Source organism: Pagrus pagrus (assembly GCF_965226575.1).
Source record: "Pagrus pagrus genome assembly, chromosome: 15".
In the NCBI taxonomy this organism is placed as follows: Eukaryota; Metazoa; Chordata; class Actinopteri; order Spariformes; family Sparidae; genus Pagrus; species Pagrus pagrus.
The window spans coordinates 11517558-11536984 of NC_140199.1; the positions used below are offsets into that span (position 1 = coordinate 11517558).

At 40.4% G+C, this 19427-nt stretch overlaps 1 protein-coding gene across 20 annotated transcripts in view; it reads right to left on the reverse strand.

Annotated features, from left to right (window-relative positions):
• Positions 1–745: 745 nt before the first annotated feature.
• The window catches only part of camk2g2 (calcium/calmodulin-dependent protein kinase (CaM kinase) II gamma 2), a 60468-nt gene continuing 41786 nt past the window's right edge, over positions 746–19427 (reverse strand). Inside the window, exons 13-22 of one of the 20 annotated variants that reach the window (XM_084376527.1) lie at positions 18823–18882; positions 15740–15780; positions 14951–14983; positions 13056–13130; positions 11058–11102; positions 10260–10314; positions 7231–7306; positions 6885–6979; positions 6110–6361; positions 746–5669 (exon numbers count right to left, since the gene is read on the reverse strand). In XM_084376527.1, the coding sequence (XP_084232653.1) occupies positions 6129–6361; positions 6885–6979; positions 7231–7306; positions 10260–10314; positions 11058–11102; positions 13056–13130; positions 14951–14983; positions 15740–15780; positions 18823–18882 (713 nt within the window). In that variant the 3' untranslated portion in view covers positions 746–5669; positions 6110–6128. Of the gene's footprint in view, positions 5670–6109; positions 6362–6884; positions 6980–7230; positions 7307–10259; positions 10315–11057; positions 11103–13055; positions 13137–14950; positions 14984–15739; positions 15781–18822; positions 18883–19427 lie in introns of all 20 variants that reach the window. The other 19 variants (XM_084376526.1, XM_084376515.1, XM_084376531.1 and 16 more) reach the window with 19 other exon arrangements.

Genomic DNA, 19427 nt, shown 5'->3' on the forward strand with positions numbered 1-19427 from the left:
AATGCATGGACTAGCTTTTCTGCGTCTTTTTGAGACAGGATGGGCCTGATTTTTGCAATGTTACGTAGATGAAAAAATGCAGACCTTGAAATTTGTTTTATGTGGGAGTTGAAGGACATATCTTGATCAAAGATAACTTTCCACTTTGGTCTGTCCAGAAGTGATTTACCCAATCTACATATTTCTCGATGTACACATGGGCACCTTAGAGTATAAAACATGTTTACACCCAACAAAATAGTTTCACTGCATGTTTGAAAAATGCCATTTGCACTGTTAATTAAATTTGTTTGGTCTTTGGTGCCCCCTAGAGGTACGTTTTGGTAATGCCGTTTCAACAGATATAATACATAGATGATAGTCTGTGAATGGAAACCTCATATTTCAAAGGACAGTCTTCATTTTACACTTAAAATAGGCCAGTTTTGTAGAAAAAATTAGCTTGTAGTCATTGAAACAGATACATATTTAGATCTTTAAAAGCTGCGTATCATTATACAATATCTCGAAGTTGATGAATAAAAATATTGAATAATCACTCATACATACTTAGATGCAGGTCATCTTTTAAGTGTCTTAAAAACAGCTGTAATCAACATTTTACTGACCGCAGAATTGGATGTTTTGATAAGTGCCAACACCACACAATGAGATTTCTTAGCTGTTACATGAGACACCAATATATAAAAGCTACTTTTAATTCATTCATCCTCCAAAAACAAATGTATGAAGAACAAACAAACAATAGTTTTTGATGTATGATGTTTATTAACTGTATGGTCATGCAAAAAATCCAGCATCCAATTGAAACTCAGAGTATAGACACATGTAGCCCCTTTTTAGTACAAGGTTACAATGCAATAAATTTACTCACATACAAGCTAAGGCTTCTGCTAATCTTTTATGCATTTTTATTGTGAGATAACTTGATGTAGATATCTCTGACGGAGCCGTTTCATAAACCTCGAGGATGCAAGTAACATAGATTTCCATTTCTTTATCAAGTAAACAGTGAAAAATTACCAGAAAGTAGACATGCATATTTCTTCCATTTGTAAAACTGCATATATAGTGTTGCTGTTTGTGGTTGTTAATTATCCGTTTCCAACTTTTCTTTGAAGCATTTCAAGGAACTTTTCTTCACCTCAGTTCAGTCAGGTGCTGATTTCATTTAACATATATCACACATTTGCTGAAGTCTTTCCGCAAATGTCTAATATATGGAGTTTATTTTAGTTTTAAAACAAAAATTTATATGAAGCAAAACAGACACCGAGTTTTCTTTTGCAGGTCGTTGGTGCGATCAGCCCAAAGTTATTCTGTGTAAAGTTTATATTTGGTCACGTATCCTATTTACAGCAGTGAGACTCAAAGGTCGATACCCTGTCATGTTAAATGTAATCTCTTACATTGCAATGGATCTCAGTGACGCTGCAGCTGAAGCAGAGGGGTTACTGTGTAGTACTGCTATGGAAGCAACAAAGAGCCAAATAATTTGATCTTTATAAGCAAAGGAACATGTAATTGTGACTAGTTTCTACTAATCAAATGTTCAAATTTAAATCTGTGAACTATTCACAGACACCAGTAGTGTTTACACTTACACTGTATAGAGGGTGGAGGCAGAAACCTCAAAGATTTAAATACTCCACAAATAAAACCAAAACTATCCGCATGGCTAGATGGCAAAACAGGGGCAAGTGTGAAAATGGTTTGTCTGTTTTTAAGATACTTCATTAGATAAATCTGTTAAAAAACTAAATTCTGTATGTCTGAACAGACCAACTAAAGTACTACACAGAAACAATTCATCCATCAGCTGAAGTTACTGAGATGCATGAATGGAAAAAAAGACTCAAAAAGCAGGGTCACTTGATGGTTTAACTCTATAACAGTGTTTCCTAACCTGGTGCCACGAGATAAATCTGAGGAGTCAAGAGATGAGTGAAGACTGCAGTGTTGCATCTACTTGTCAGCGGCTGTTTTCTTCACTGCTGCTGATGGCACATTGCTACACTTCTTGCCGGGTTATCGCCATTTGCAGATCACTGGAATAATGCCACCGGTGAAAGGAATGTGTATCGTGTCACCTGCATGTGCCACTCTCAAAGACATTGGTCCACGGTGCTACTATTGGTCAAGAACTTGACAAAATATTAGGTTTTTTTCTTGGGAAATCTGTAATAATTTAAGCTCTTCAGGCCTGTAAAGACTGAAGAGAAAATCACTGCTCACCACTGGCAAAGGTGACGAGGTACCACAAGAAGCTACTGCCTCATTTTAAGGGCTCATTATGCAAAAGGTTGGAAAACACTGTTTTATACAAGAGATATAAAAGAAAGTCAAAGTGTGAGTGGACTCATTGCACCAGCTGCCTATTATTAAGACTGAAAAGATTCAGAAGTGATAGATTTTTACTGGTCATAGCAGGAAAAGCAGTGTAAAACCAATAACATTGATAGCTCTGTGCTATTTAGTGCCCCAAACATTTTTGACAACACCTGATTTTCCCCAATTTTTTTATTTATTTATGCATTTTTAACCATATTAACCAAACAAATAGGTGGAACAGGTCCAGGAAGAAGAAATATGCTTCCAAATTCACTCCACATCTTGAGACATTCCCCTTTTATGATTTGTTTTTTGTTGTACATTTTATATGTATTTATTAATTTATTTATTAGGCTGTGAGCTACGAGTTTAAAAAAAAACAACCCTTTTTTCCACAGCGTCTTGAGTGACCTCTTGTGATCAGATCTCAATCCCCCGCTCTACATGTAATGTTTTTTACACAGTGAAAGAAATTTCTTCATGTATAACATTTGCTGAATTAACAAGCAGTCCAGAATAGATAAGAATTTGTCAGAGACAGTGTTTTAAAAAGTTTATAAAGTTTCTCCTAACGCAACAAGTCTCGAAATTTAGTGTTTTTTTAAGGGAGTCTGGGGACTTCCAACTCGAGCATCAAAAAGGTAACCTTTGTTTGTTACGGTTTGTTTGTCGCTGTTTACACACATGCTTTTCCTGCTAAAACTTGTCAAATGTCTGCTGTGGAAATCAATTTAAAGCTTCATATCAATCGATCAAAAATGTAAATTTGATCCACCTGTTTAACACCAGCTGCAAAGTCTGATTCCCTCCTTTTTTAAATAACCTGTTAAGTTTAACTGCATCTTCAAAACTCCCTTTGACTGTCTGGCACACACACAATGAAAGAAAAGCATCTTGTCAGGTCGGTGGCATCGACAGACAACAGCACATACAGAACTACTCAGAGCCATAAAAAAAAACATCACATCATAGTTTGAGTTTTACAACGCGTCGTCGTCATGGTGCAAAAGGTGTGTGTGTGCGGGGTGGTCGGGGGACACAGTTTTCATGGTATGTCAGATATGTCACAGCACTCAGAAAGAAGCACAGGCGGTCGATACAGTAGGACGGGTCTCACGTATGATTCACAACGTTTGTTTCAGCTCGACTGTGTCAGTGTACGTACGAAGACATGATATGTGATGATCTGAAGCGTCATCAGGTGACCACCAGCAAGAAGAGCGCCTTAACTATGGAGCAGCGTAGCACAGAGACGGGACACACAGCAAGCCTTGACCCTCCACTGGCACAAAGTCACACAAAGTTTCTACGACACAGTGAAAAGACGCTGACACGGAGATATGTTTTGTCCTCTTTAAAGGGAGAATCTTTGATCTCGTGTGCTTATATGATGCTGTGAATTCCAATATAATTAGCTTAGATCAGCGTGTGAGGGGACAGTACAAAAAAGTCTTGTGGCGGACCCCGCCTCAATTCATTTCAACCATTAAATTTTTTTTTTTTATATAGTTCTGGCTAAAACAACCAATAAAAATATCAACATCAAAACACTAACAACTACGACATTTACATCAGAAACTGTGACAAAAGGGACCAAAACATTGATTGCCATCAGCGCAGGTCCCACAGCCCTCTTCCCATAATGCCTTTGTTTTGTCCAGTCCCTTTTTAACATGCTTTTTATAGTGACTTCACACAGAAGTACAGCAAGCCAAGACGGACGACATACACATTTTTAAAGAACACAATCAGAACAAGAGACAGGCATAAGGGTGACATCATAATCATCGCCATCGTCATCATCATCATCATCATCACACGGCGTGGTGCTACTAAGACAGAAACGGGGGCTGGTCAGCGAAGGTCACACGAGTAACACGTGGAGAGTATTGGAGGCAGGAATGATGGAAGTAGAGGGGTCAGAGGTAGGGTGGAAGGGATGGATTTTGGCGAGCGTAACCTGAAGTTGCAGAAAGGTTCACTCCCTCGGAAGAGCGAACGCAACAGCATCGAGTCTTAAGTGTCTGTGCAAAAAACAGTACAGGCCATTAGTTCAAATAATCCATGCTTCACGTCGAAAACACACAAGATTAAAGAAAACTTAAAAAGTTGGTGTGAGAGTGTGTCCGTGCTTTCAGATTAGGTAGTTCAAGATGTAAGGAGCTTTAGACCGATGGCGCCTCCTTGTGTTTGACACCAAACACTGCAGATCAGACAGATGGAGACCTTCTGCAACTTCAGGATGAGCTGGCCTGGATGTTGTGTCTAAAGCTCAAGAGAGGCTCGACCCGTTAAGGCTGGAGCACAGGGACCTTGAGTGTGTGTGTGCGTGTGTGTGCGCGCGCGCATCATGTGTATATGTGTGTTTTTTGTATTTACACCTCGGGACCTCAAAGCTGAAAAAAAAACAAAAAAAAAAAACGAACACCCAGTCTCATGCTTAACTCCCCTCCCTACACCCTGAAAGAAACCATTTCCCTCATTTTCACCTTTATAAATATCTATTTATACACAATTCTATTAAATAAAATTGATTAAAAATGATCCTTTTTTCAACACAAAATACTTTAAAATACATCATTCAAGAGATAAAAACCAACACGATACAAAAAGATGAAATAAAAACAAAGGTCCCTTCAGTAACGCCTAAACCCCTTTTAAAACCACGTGTACAGATGCTCAAACCTGACACATGAAATAGGTGTTAAAATCTGATATTATGGAGACATTAGTTGCTCCCGTTCCCATAAACCCCACCCACATATACCTGTTAACTGTAAAACAATCAGAACTTGTATTAAAGTTGACGTTCTGCTGCTCTCTCAAGACAAAACAAAGAAAATCAAATTTTTTCCACATATTACACCAGCCGCCCCAGTCCTATTAACTATGTGTGTGACGTGTGCATGATTTTCTGTTTATATTTATTTCATATATATATTTTTTTTAACATGTTAATACTTTTCCAGACAGCAGACAAAACAAAGATGGGGAGATAAAGGCCATGGGAGAAAAGGACCACGACAGCATCACCCCTGTGTCGCCACCAGAAGCATGCACCATCTGCAAGAAGGGGGGCCGACGTCAGCCGGGCCCCGACCTCGTCTAGCTAGGGTTGGACTGGATTGGTGTTGGTCGGTGTGGTCGGTCATTCAGTCGAGCTTTTGAAATATGCTTTTTTTTTTTTTTTAATATATATCTTTTTTTAATTTATAATATATTTTCCCCACATTTGTGTTTTTACAACTTTTCCAAGCAGCCTCTTCCCAGTCAGGATCCAGGCACCAATCCGACCACGGAGGATAAATGCTCCAAACAGCTTTAGAGTTCAGGCAAAGCTGGAGGAAGGAAGAACAAACAGTTAATGACTGTCTTTAAACTGTCTTTTAGGAGAAGTTCACCTAAATTACAAAATAAAACATTCTCTTTTCACCCAAGTGGTCTCTGGTCATGCAGAAGTTTTGAGACATCTGTATTTGAGAGTTTAATGTTTAACTCCAATAGTTTAATATTTGTGTGAAATGTGTTTGCTCATTACAGATCGACAACATTCACTGTTAACTGTCAGCCTCTCCAGTAAACCTGACAGATGCTGGTTGAGTCAGTTTTAAGGTTACTAACAATAAAGCTTTGCTGCCTGAAGTCTATAAGTAGAAAACGCTGCTCTGTAAAAACCCACAGAAGATCCAAATAACCCGTCTTAAGAGCTTTTACAGTTGACCATAATGCAGCATATCACTGTTATTGCCCCCTTCAGACTCAAGCGTTCCCACTTTACCTGGGCCTGGGTTCTCAGTTCACTGCAGGGGTGCAGCCGGTGCTCCTGAGCAGTGGAAGTGCACGTTGAGCCACTTGGCATCTCGGCGATGCCACACGCGCGTCTCCTCCGACTGGCAGGAGCGCGGCCGGCCCTGGCTGTCCATGTACTGCGTCAGGCGGATGTAGGCGATGCAGGCGGCGTCCTCGCCGATCAGATGGACGTGGGGGTTGAGGATGGTGGTGTGCACCGGCTTGCTGTTTTTACTCAGCACTGTGGGGATGGAAAACACGCGGCTCAGCTGTTTGTAAATGGACCTGACAGGTGTCAACGTGAAGCCGAGTAACCGAATTTGAGAGCGTTTAGCATATTTAGAGCTGCCACAGGCGACACATGTTGGCAGCTTCAAACAGCCTGAGGAGCTAACTGTTGCATAACTGAAGGGTGAGTGTATTTATAGACTGATCACTTCATACTGACTTCAATAAATGAAAAAATTTAAAAGATGTCTGGCTTTTCATTTTACACACATTTCCTGCAAAATTCAGAAAAACATTAGGCGTGATTTCTGATGAAGTGCGTTGTCTAATAAAATGTATTTCACCAGTAAGATTCACATGATTACATCTTGTAGGAAGAAAAAATCTGCCCAACCAAAAAAAAAGGGTCTTTGACCTCTAATAAAACTAAGGGGCCGTTTTTAGATTGAACTCTTGTCAACAAAGGCCTACTACTTTGCAGATACAAAGCACTCAAAAGAAACTGTTACAAATATAAAGAGCACTGAGCAACTCACAGTTCTCAAAGTAGAACTTGTGGAAGTCCATACCCTCCACCAGGTTTCCAAGAGCCTCTGGCTCAAAAGAAGTCAGTCCAGGGTCACAGATTCTCCTGACAGAGGAAAGCATAAATAAACTTCAGCTTAAGAATTTATCCTGCAGGAAAGAGTGAGGAGGAATAAACACTGCAGAACAGATCACATGAGTTTTAAAGGTTCAGTTAGATCGAGGTATGTGTTGAACCCAAAATGAGTACTTTACAGGCAAATGATAACACTGAGACAAAACGATTTCAACAATGCAAAAGAGTAAATAAAATAAGTCTAACAGACGATGACTTGAACACAAAGAGGTTTAACTTACGTGTAAGCGTCGAAATCCCCGTTGTTGATGGCTTCAATCAGCTGCTCCGTCATCTTGATTATCTCCTGTTTACGAGCTGAAAACAGACAGAAGCAGAACCAGAGGAGGTTACAGACTGTCAGAAATCATTTGGAGGTTGAACGTACAAACGCTGCTCCTCATGCTCTCCCTGAATTTACTTGAAACCTCTGACATTTGAATTAAGTTCATCACACAGGCAAACGCCTCTGGTAATTGACATTTGATGTCACTCTGGAGAGTGTGGTGTGTTTGGTGCACTCTCCATGTTTAACACAGCATCCACAGTGTGGATAACCGAGGAGTCCATGTGACACTAAAACATTAAGTGTTTTTGACAAGAAACTTAACCCTTTAACGATTTCAGGTTTCTTAATTGCTTTGAGCACTATGAGCTGTGTTAAATGGGGCTTCTTTTGTGGTTTTCTGCAAACCATCACTTTGGACACACACTTTGGGCAGACTGAGGTTTGTTAATGTCCATCAAATGTGACTGTGCTTTGATTTGGCTTTGTTGAATCACTGTTACTAATATCATCAGTATCACACCCTGTATTAACCTGTATTTATCTTCAAGAGTTCAACGGTCAAATTCAAAGAATGACTTAAGAAAATAGCATACAAAAGTCATTATGAAGACTTTAATTCCTTAGTAATATTCAGTTTAAAGTAATTTAGCAATACAACCTTTACCATTAATAAACATCTCTATTGATCAGTAGAACTTTGAAATTATTTCAAGAAATTATCAGACTTTTTGGGGTACTAATTGACATGCTGTTTGATAAATTCTCTAAAACTAAACTAGTAACTTATGAAGACTTAACCATAAACGGGACACATGCAGCCTGAGAGATAATTTTCTGCCACTGACTTTGTGTAAAGTCAGAAGAAACAGCCAGAAATCAATAACTACAACAATAACAACAACAAAAATCAAGATACCACAGCTCAAACAATGTCCAAACAAATGGTTGAGAAGTCCATTAAAATACAAAAACTTCAACTAAGACAACTTGTCTGAAGTGACACAACTCTAGAAATCTTTCACGGTGCACACACACACACAAACCCACACAAACAATATCCACTTTAATGTGTAATTTAAAAACTCTTTGGGAGAAGTCAAATCATGACTCAAATGCAGCAGAAATTCAGGGAATGAGGCATAAAATCATTTCACCAGAAAACCACAAACTGCATGCAAACACACTGAACATCAGCTCAAACTGAGAACAGAATAAACCAGCCGAGATGAACACGCTCTGAAAGTGTTTTTTCCACTTTTTAACAACCATGCAGCTGCTGAGCCAGAAAAGCCAGCTAGCAAATCCTCCACACCTGCATGTCACTCTGTGTTCATGGAGTCAGTTTATTGCCTGAAGTCCTCAAACTGCTTCAGGGGCTTTTGCACAAGCACTGCACAACGTGCCTGGCACTTACTGTGCTGCAGTTTGCTGCTGCTGCCTGTGGGGGGCGACAGAGCGGACTCTGGATCAGGACAGGAGCTCTGAGCTGGACTGGACTGAGGGGCACTGGGGCTGTTAGCAGCCTCCTGCAGGGGACGAGCTGCAGGCAGGTACAGTCATCCCAGTGAATTGAAGTTAAAACATGTGTTTAACTATTTGCATTAAAATTAAAATTTTTTATTCAAGCTGTGATTTTAGGAAATTAGACTCCAGACGGTCAGTTAAACAGTTGAAACAGTAGCTTGCAGTCAGGCCTGGATGCCAGAAGATGGCAGCACAGGAGGGCAGAGAGTGCAGTGAGTTGGGCAGAGTGGAAGAGAGGAGTCTTGTATATGTGGGGCTTTTTAAACAGCTAAATGTCTGTTGTTGTTGAAGAGGAAAGGTCAGCACACACAGGTCAGAGCTGAGAGGTCACTCAGGTAAACTTCTGCTGACTTACAGGTGGGTGGAGGGCAGTGAGGAGACAGCGTCCAGCTCTGCTCCTCAATCGTGCTGCACTGGCTCAACACTGCACTGTCTGTACTAGTAGACGCACAGGCAGCCACTGGCCATCACAAGACACAAGTACAAACAAGCACACACACTCACAGGGAGTCTGAGAGGAATTCATTACAAGTTAATCCATCAATCAAATAATCTATTGTGTAGCCTGAAAAATGACAAGAAATTGGGAAAAATACTGCAACAACTAGACCAGGAAATTATTTGTCGATGGGAAGAAAATTTATCTGAAACCATTTTGATAATTGATTATTGATTTAAGTGCATTTTCACACAAAAACGATAAATATTTCCTAATACCAGCTCACACCGGAAGAGGAGAGAGGAGGAAGAAGAGCCTCTGTGATTGCATGTCACCGATCATCCACCATGAGATCGAGAGCTGTTAAACGCTCAGAAAGCTGCCTTAAGTAAGTGGATTAACTCTTGAACTAACTCTGGAAAGCTGCAGGCAGCTCTGTCCTTCTTCATTCACCTGAAAACGTTAAAGGGTCATTCCCGACTAATTAAAAGCTTAAGCGGCGTTTGATGCTGACATGCACCCGCTCACGCCAACACGCACAGGTACAGTACCTACATATTGTAGGAAATTGTGAATGTGAGATGGTGGCTTTACTTGGAAAAGTAGAGAATTTAAGAATGAAAAGAAAGACATTTTGTAGCTGTGACCGGCTGTTTGGTTACGAAGCTCTCTTAAAAAGCACTTCGCCACCATGCCATCAATATGAACAGGAGCAAAAAGAGAAAACAAGAGCGACTCTGTTATCAGCGTGTACATGCAACTCTTTATGGCACATTTGTCTTTCCTGAAAACCTCAAAGGAATCTTTTGTCTTTGACTACTAAACTTACTGGATCCCCAGACCTCCACTATCCTGACTGAAGATGAGTTGACAGTTTCCTGACATGCATTCTCTCAAATATAAAATGAAATAATACTAAATCTCCATCCGATCTGGAGTTTCAAAGAGTCACAAAACCGGGATAAGATGTAAAGTGATCGTAAACAGGCATGCAGAGTAGGTGAAAGTTTGACAAGTACCTTTCCTACCTTTCATCTCCTCCTCTTCTGTGTTATTACAGCTCTCTGTGGATCCCTGTCAGACAGAGAGGGTCGAGACAAAAACAGAGAGAAGAGAGACATAGCAAGACAAATCATTTTTTAACGTGTAAAGTGAGACTGGGGTTAGGAAGCTTTGGACACTTTGCCCAATTCTCTCCCGTACAGACATACAATGACAGATGGATGGAAGGGTAGACGACTCCCTCCCAGGAGCACAAACCAGCCAGGACAGCAGCGCAGAGCCACACATACCAGAGCAACAAAGTCGTGTCTGCAGTTGTGTGAATTTCACAGGGAGCGTGCGTGTGCATGTTAGTGTGTATGTGTTCTTCGTGAGGAAGGCAGTGCGGGAAAGTCTTAGTGTGAAAAGTGTCAGCGCAAAAAAAAATTAAGTGTGTAAAAGCATGTGAATATCTATATCTATGTAGTGATCCTAGTTTTTGCAAGCTTGAACACCAACATAACAGCGCAAGCAGGATAACAGGTGGTTCCTATATAGTATTTGTCAGTGTGCTGCTGTCAGACGGTATGTGTAGGATTTTCTCTTTCATATAAATGTGAAATTACAGACAGATTCGGAGAGCACACAGGATTCAACATCACGGAGAAAATCCCTTCTGGTAATCAGGAAGAGAAATAATGAAAAATCCCGACAGAAATTAAGTGTAGAAATTCTTTATAGTTGCTTTGAAAGTGTATTTAGAGAAAATCCTCCACGAGTTACCTGCCAGTGTTAGTAGTGGCTGGTTGCTAGTTGCTGGAGAAGGAGGGGCTTACCTTGGTGCCGTCAGCTGGGTTGTGAACAACAGTGGTCTGGGCTTCCTGGGGGGAGGTAGGACACACTTTACCATGCAAGGAGGGGGGATGTGGGGGCAGCGGGGGAGATGCCAGGGAACTTATTCCATGGCGACAAACATAAAAAAAAAACACGCATGTGCGCACACCAAAACAAAGCATAGGAGCTACAGTACAGAGGCTGCTTGTTCGTCATTCACCAGCGCTGTGGCCTGCATGGTCATTTTAGAGTCTCTAAAATGCACGAAAACAGCCATGAACACTTCAAACAGCGAAACACGTATTCAGGGCCACGACTGAGGAGGAGGAGGAGGAGGAGAGCTCTGTGAGAGACTTACATGAGTGTTGAGTTCATATCAGCTATGCATATGCAACTTTCTTCAAAATCCAACTGGTACAGTAAGTTCTGATATATCCAACTTGGTGCTAATTAATTACAGAAACATCGGAAAAGCAAATAAACACTGATGCATTTATAAACTAGGAGTACTTTGGAATATGGGCCCACATATGTCACACTATAATTACTTATGCTGACTTGTTTTGGTAAACAAGCCTTCATAAGAGCACCACCAGTTATATCTTCCTCCTTTTATGGAGAATAAGAAATCATCATCAGGTCTGATGAGGGCCCGTTTACCAAAATGTGTCAGAATAATAAATAAAATTGTGAACTGAGGCAACATTTTTAAGTGTTTTTGGAGTGGCACAGCACCTGATTTACTCAGGGAAAGTGAACTGAGACACCGATTCTTATCATTCATGACCATCCTTGAGTCCAAGTGGACTTGTGCGCCAAATTTGAAGAAATTCTCTCGCCATCAACACTTCTAACCGTGTAAATCTTCCATCACAACCTACATGTGGTGAACACTGCACTGAGCGACTTGTTGACAGGGTTTGTTCGTTTAATCACTCCTCATCCTCAACCTTGACCCCGCCACAGAAACATTCAGCCCAAAGTAATTCGAGAGATCTGAGTACCGCACTGAAAACAAGCCCACAGAATTCTGGTTAATAAGTCAGTAAGTCACACACTCAGGCTCCTGATCCTGATCCACACTGGACCCAACATCCAGGAACTACAACCACAGAACATGCAGCCCCTTCAATGACATTTGGGATTATGGGGAATTTCAAGTATTTTTGAGGGGCATTTTAAGCCTTTATTACAAAAAATTCAGGTCTAAATAAGCACCTGGCTCCACGGTGGACTTCACTGATGAGAGAAGAGCTTTGGCTTTCATTAAGTTGATAGTCAAATTTCAAACCTGGGACAAGCTTTGTTCAAGCTCTATTGTATGTTGTATATATGGCTGATTTCGTATATAAACAGAGGGGCTGCATCCTCACACAATTATGATCCCTTTGTAACCCAGCCACTCCAGCTGGTGTTTTACCCAGAAGTCCTCATCATTCAAAAGGCACATATCGAAGAGCAATTTATAAAAAGCCGTCTTTTGATGTAGTAGAGGTTCAACCTTTCCGACAAATTGCCCTAACTCTTGTTTTTCCTTCAAAGACAAACCATCAACAAAGCTCAGGTGCCACAGTTGAACACACAGAGGAGTCACCAGGATGAGGCTGAGCAGAACTTGATTGAAGTGTCGGCTGTTGTACCACAAAATGAAAGTCATTTGTCTACCTGTCAGTGTTGTGCACTGTGTAAATATATATGTACACACACACACACGTGTGTCAGCGTGAGGTCTGGGTAAGACACAAGCCAGGAGAGGCACGAACCAGTCGTTCAATTTAAAAGTTGTCAAAATCCACTGCCAACATCACAGTTTTTGTTCAGAACAGAAGCAAAGAGGCAGAGGATGAAGGACGAGAGAGAGGACGAAGGAACGGAGAAGACTTCACTCAACATGGGATGTGACAAAAAAGATGAGGAGGAGGGGACAGAACTGAACATTGAAAATATGGAAATGATGCCATAAAAAGCAATGTGAGAGAAACCAAATAGAGATGAGGTACCATTGGTGCTGAAGATGACATGCTGCTGTCTTTGGTGCTGCTGCTGCTTACTACACTGTTTTTACTGCTGTTTCCCTGCGACTGGGGCAAAGAAACACAACACAGAATGACTCCCACTGCTCCCACTGGGTTGGAACCATAAACCAGTCTATGGGACTCTTAGTGGGAACACAGGAATAGCGCCATTACACGGCCAATGTAGATATTCTTTATTAAGAATTAAATGTCCTGTTTCAAATTTGCCTTTTGTTTAACTAACACAAGTTATTTTTCTCTATAATAAAACTCTGTATTGGGTGATTGAAGGGCTTTGAGTTTAGCGTCCTGGTGTCTATCTGCGTTTAAGGTCTAAAACTTTTGCAGACATTGCACAACATTAAAAAATGGTACAGAAAAAAATACAGAACAGTTAGTCAGCAAATGCATTTTAAAAACATATTTTCAGACTGGATTATAAGTGTTTTCCCAGCACTCTTACAAGAAGGTAAAGCAACATCTCCTGGGATAAAAGGAGGAATCACAAGTTGTTGTTGTTTTTTGTAACCAAGTCAGAAATTAAGTTTATAAAAATGGTTATCAGCTCAGGTCTGTGCATGCAGTGAAAGGCCTTGATGACAGGTTTTTCTCTGAGAACGGTGTATGCCCCTCTAAAGGACTGCACTGTATGTTGTTATTTTCCTTCTTTAGCTGATGCAAATTCAGCTCAAGGACGATACTCAAGCCTATCTGACCCATAAAGCTACTTATCATCACTGCAACAACAGACACTGTTTATTGCTTTGACTGGATTTTGATGAATCAATCCGCACCTAGATCAAACGTCAGCTTGCCAACAAAAAAAGACACGTAAAATGATTTTGAAAGAAATTGAAAAAGCACAAACTAGAACCTTTTACGCAACGTGTGGTTTCAAGACAAAACTTTTCAGCAATATTTTGTTGTTTCAAGGCTCCCCTGCAAACACTATTACAATGTTTTTCCACTGAATGAATAAGTGAGTAATTAAACTGAAGAATTAGGTTACGGTCTCGTTACTGCCATTCAGAAAATCTACTGGTATAACAAAAACCATTCATTTTCAATATATTTGAATAATTACAACACAAAGTGTTTAAGAACAAGCGCTCTGGTTACTATTCACTACAGTTTCAATGCTGGTTGTAAAGGCTAAGAACAACCACCTAAAATGTGTTAACAGAAAATAGTATCCGACTAACCCTAACCCTGATAAACCAAATTCCAACAGAAATATTAAAAATAACTTAACTTGTCAATACATTTTTACTTCATTACTTTACATACACCACTTCTTATGTGCAGTGTGATAACCTCAATCCATCAGGTATGATCTGTCTCTCAATGGTGGCGATTATTAGCAGGTAACCAAGACAGCTATTTTATTAACAGGAAGAGGGGAAAAAAACTAAAATTCACTCAAATGAAAAATAATGAGGGTACAACAAATATGCAATAATACAAAAAGAAAAGGGAAAATGATTTTATACTGATGTTTACAATGATAAGAATGTCCCTTGTCGCTCCTGTGATGTTCAGGGATGTTGGTAAGTAAGCCAAAATGCCTGATCCTATCCATAGGCAGATGGGTCAGACATCAGAATAACTGGATAGGAGGTGAGTGTGTGTGCATGTGTGTGTGTGTGTGTGTTATTTGAGTTGAAAAGCTTTTGGTGGCGTTTGTAGCAGAAGGGGATGCACGGATGCTGGATGAACAGAAATCGGACAAGACGAAAACGGTCATAGACGACGCCTCAAGCATCATTGCTCAAAATAAACCAAAACAAACAAATGAAACAGGGAGGAGGGAGGGCTAGAACAGGAGAGACGAAGAGAGACAAAGAATGAAAAATGAGCGAAAACGACAGAGCCGATCTCACCATCAAACAAACACTCGAGCTGGATTTCCTTTTCTGACAGACAGCAATGGAAAGGAGGAGGAAAAAATAAGGGGTCATCGGGAAACAAGGAGCTAATCAAAAATAGTAAAAAAGTGAAGCTGCCAGATTGATTCCAGGAGGAGAGAAAAACAAAACAGCTGCACAAGCTTACACAGGAACAAAGATGAGGCAGAGGGGCTTCAGAAGAAAAAAAAACAATCAGCTGCAGAAACAATATAGGGAATATAAGGAGGACTGAAAGATTTAAATCATTGGTTGTGCAGTTTATTTGTTAAATACTAGGTTTAGTTATTGTTTTAAGTAACTGTATGTAACGGGGATTTTAGTTTGGCCCTTGTTGATCATGGCGCTTCACTGCATGCACTGACGCTGACTGTCGATCAAAACAAAATGAGCACCAAGACAAGATGGTGGCTCGAATCGCTGTGAATCAAAGAAAGATCTGGCGGTAAAAAAAACATGAACAATTTTAAAATCCTTTATTAGGTCCCTATCTTTCATTTTAATCTGTATCACCTGCGCCCCACCTTTAACTGCTAATTCCTACACATGACCAATCCTACATAACAATCCTTTAAATAACATTTAACAAAGGAGCACCAGAGCACAAAGGTAATCCAACTTAAAGAACATACTGCTCCTAATATCAAAAACACATGTTAATAGACAGTCGTTAAGGTGACAGACCGAAAGGGAGACAGCAGAAGAAAGGAAGAGTAAGACAGAAACGGTAAAGTAAAAAAAGCCCTCATGGGTCAGAGAACTTACCTTCACACCGTCGGACTTTTTGTTTAGTAAGGTTTTGCATGCTGAAAGAAAGAGAGAGAAGACAGTTTATTATGTTTAGATCACTCAATTAAACGAAAAAAGATGGTTGGATAAAGGTTCATCGGGCCTCAGAGTGAAACTATTGTGTGACCGACAATCCCACCCAAAAATAAAGGGATTAACATGGACATTAAATATTTAAAAGGAGATTTTGATGATATAGACATAGCAGACTAAAAATGAAAAGTCAACTTGGAGTATTAAAACTATCAAAAAATACTTTGGAACTATTTTTACCTTTTTCCATCATTGTTTTCTGTTTAAAAAAATCTAATTTGATCAAATATCTCCTTCAATTTATTGTTTCTTTTAAACATTTATTAATCCATGTTTATTCCTAGTTTTAGACCAACGAATCAGCTAACCATTTTCTATTTTTTATCACTCGTTTAGGTTAAATCATCCTTCATATTATCAACATTTGTGAGGTAGTGGTTAAATAAATTAACAATTAAAAGCAGGTAAAACAAAAATAAAAACGAAAGTACACTGTCATACAGTGGAGCAGTATAGCAGTTCAACTATTAAGTGATAAATTGATCCCGGTGCAGTGAACTTCCTCCTAATGGCTTCCAGCGAGTACTTATGAATGGATCAATCAATTAACTAATAACTGAATTGAATGAGTACATGAGTTACTTTCTGAACCCATTAAGTGCTCAGAACAACCTGTTTGTGTTAAACGCTACGCCGAAAATAATTAGTGTCACCAAGAAAAATGTCAACTGAACGTCTGTTGCTGGAAAAAAAGCACCAAAAATCAAAATGTTTAACATATGTAGTCGACTGTTCCTGCAGGTAAAACAACCCACTGGCCCCGAGAGTTCAAAACAAAAAACACATGTAATTAGACAAACACGAGAAGAGAAAAAATGGAAAATCATCACCAATTTGACAAAACATGTGCAGCATTTACAAAGAAAACAACCAAATACAGATGGAAAGTGTTTCCAGGGGACACTAAAAAGTGATGAACACAGCACTTGTTTAGCACCACTTGTACACAACAGCCTCATAACTTCATCATTTCTTAGTGTCCCCTCCAGTTTCTGGTGCTTCTGCAAGAGGTTCTGTTTTCTGTATTTGCAGCAATAATTTTTCTAAATGTTTTCCTTGTTTCTTATTTGCATGTTGTTGCTGTGCGTTGAGCTTTCAGGGCCACCATATAAACCGCCTACTGTAACCCAACCAGTTAATGCTAAGTGATCATGTGCGTGCATCTGAAAACCTGTACACACAGTTATAACCAGACTTGCATAGAAATGACAACGACACACAACCTAACAGCAAACTGAAAAAAAATAAAGTCAACCGCATGCACACAAACAGACTGAAAAGAAACACACACATAAACACTCATATTTGTGTTAGTCACGTCCAGTGATCCTCCCTTACCTTCCATTTATAAAGGAGGAAGGAGGGCGATGAAGAAGGCAAGAGAACAGTGATGTATTTAAAATCTTAACATCTGAATGAAAATTGAAGATGACAACTGCGGGCACAACCACCTGTCAAGCCTTTACTGCATGTTAAAATACATTCTTTAATAACTGTCACAGAGGTGGAGGGTTCATGCGATGACAGTGGCTTATCAACACGTCTGGCATGCAGCATCCACTTCAAAGTGTTTATGTTTAAAGAGTCAGAGGAGTGCATTCCCAACATTCATGAGACTGAGCAGAAACCTTTAAGTTCAGAACATCGTCTCCAAACCAGACTCTTAAATTTCAGACTAAAATGTAACAACTGTTATCAAGCATAAAGAGAAAACCTTTATTAACAACTTATCTGCATCCATTTGCCGGTCAAACCACAATTCCTGCATTAAAAGCCTTTAAGAAAGCAGATCGCTCTGTCGTGTGACTGATCTGGAAAGGTTTTGGTATGCTTCATACAAACTAACGACGGCTAAAAGCTACTTTAAGTGTGGAACCTGCATGAACTGTCAGCTGTGATGGAATGTAACTAAGTACATTTACTCAAGTACTGTACTTAAGAACAGTTTTGAGGTATTTGTACTTTACTTGAGTGTTTCCATTTTCTGCTACTTGGTCTTATAATGAAGTTTTCTGACACCCCACTAAATTCAGTGTTGAAAGGCCTGAGGAGAGCTGGTGTCAGACGCTGACTGAAAATCCTACAATCAATTTGTTTGAAGCATACTGACGCCTTCAGGTTTCTTGTGGTTTTGTCTGTTCACACAAAGACAACGGAGCAGGCAGGAGAGAGGAGGCAAAGGTGTATCGATAACAAATTTCACTGTGCATTCTGTTTATCCGGCTTCCCATGCAGGTAGGCATACTGTGCTGTGCTGTGGGCTCATACACATGCTTGGCTGGCCGTTAGTGCCAGAGCCATGCGGAGGGAAGGTTGCAGCGAGCACGGGCAGGCATCGACTGGGCATCAGCCGAGTACTGTGGATACAAACTGATTCAAAGGAGGCAAAACTGGGAGTGTTGTGGAGGTCGAATGCTGCCGTGTCTGTTTATATTTGTAATAGGGGTTTCACAATTTCTCTTTTCAAATTTAAGGTCACAATTTGATTTAAACATTGTTTTTCAGCACTGACGGCTATGCCATTGTTAGATCATGACACCCCTGATTTGTAAGATAAAAGGTTAAATTGCCGATGCTGCAGAAGAAAAGATATGGGACCAGCTGCAGCAGTTGGAAGGAGGTCAGAGGGTCATGCTGGGTGTCAGTTAAATGGCTGTTGTGTTCGACACAGGAAATTAAATATCCAGTCCTGAAGAGGAGCACTGTTCATTAGAGCATCGACACACGCAGCAGCACTGAAAGGTCAAGAGCTGAGCTGCGTTCACGGTTTCCTTTTACGTGTGTGTGTGTGTTTCTGTGTAAGATGCCCCAGTGCAATGACCACCGTTCAATTCAAACGTGGCACCATCAATGTGCAGTAGCAGCAGGCAGCAGGTGGAGGGGTTCAAGCAGCCCAGGCCACATGCCAATAGCCTGAACACGAAGTTGGCAGTGCCCGACTCCAACAACCCCTCGAGCAGACGTACCTTCCTGTGCCATTGCGGCTGTGCTGGTGGTAGCGGCAGGGCTGGTATGCTGCCGTCCCACTATTGGACAGAGAGGGATTCAGTGTGGAGGCACAGGTGGGACAAGAGCCACACTGAAGCCTGAGAGACTTCTTATTTCTGGATTTCTCAAAGGTTTAATAAACTTAGACAAGAATGACAAAACACGAGTTTCCAGAAAGTGTATTTCTCTGATATTATTAGGATGAAGTGCGGCAGCAGACAGGAAATCTTCTCAGCGCTGAAATACCTGCAACCTGAAATTATTAATCTTGTTCCCGTGGACATTAACTTGATAAACACGCCTAAAGTTAAAGCAATTCAGAGGTCTGGCCTGTTTGTCTTCTTCAGTCTAGATCAATCCTGACCAGTAGAAAGTAGTTGGCAGTAATCCAGAGGAGCTGCTTTACTTACATGAAGGCATATAAACACAGGGCCAAAAGCATTAATGCATTGGCCTGCCAGGCCATTGTCTTGTCCACAAATAGGGTGTTCAATCAAGAGTGCACTATGTTTTCAGTGATCAAACTGCTGACGAAAAGGAAATCCAAGCCAAACCTCTGAAGTGCGAAATCAGAACTGTAGAC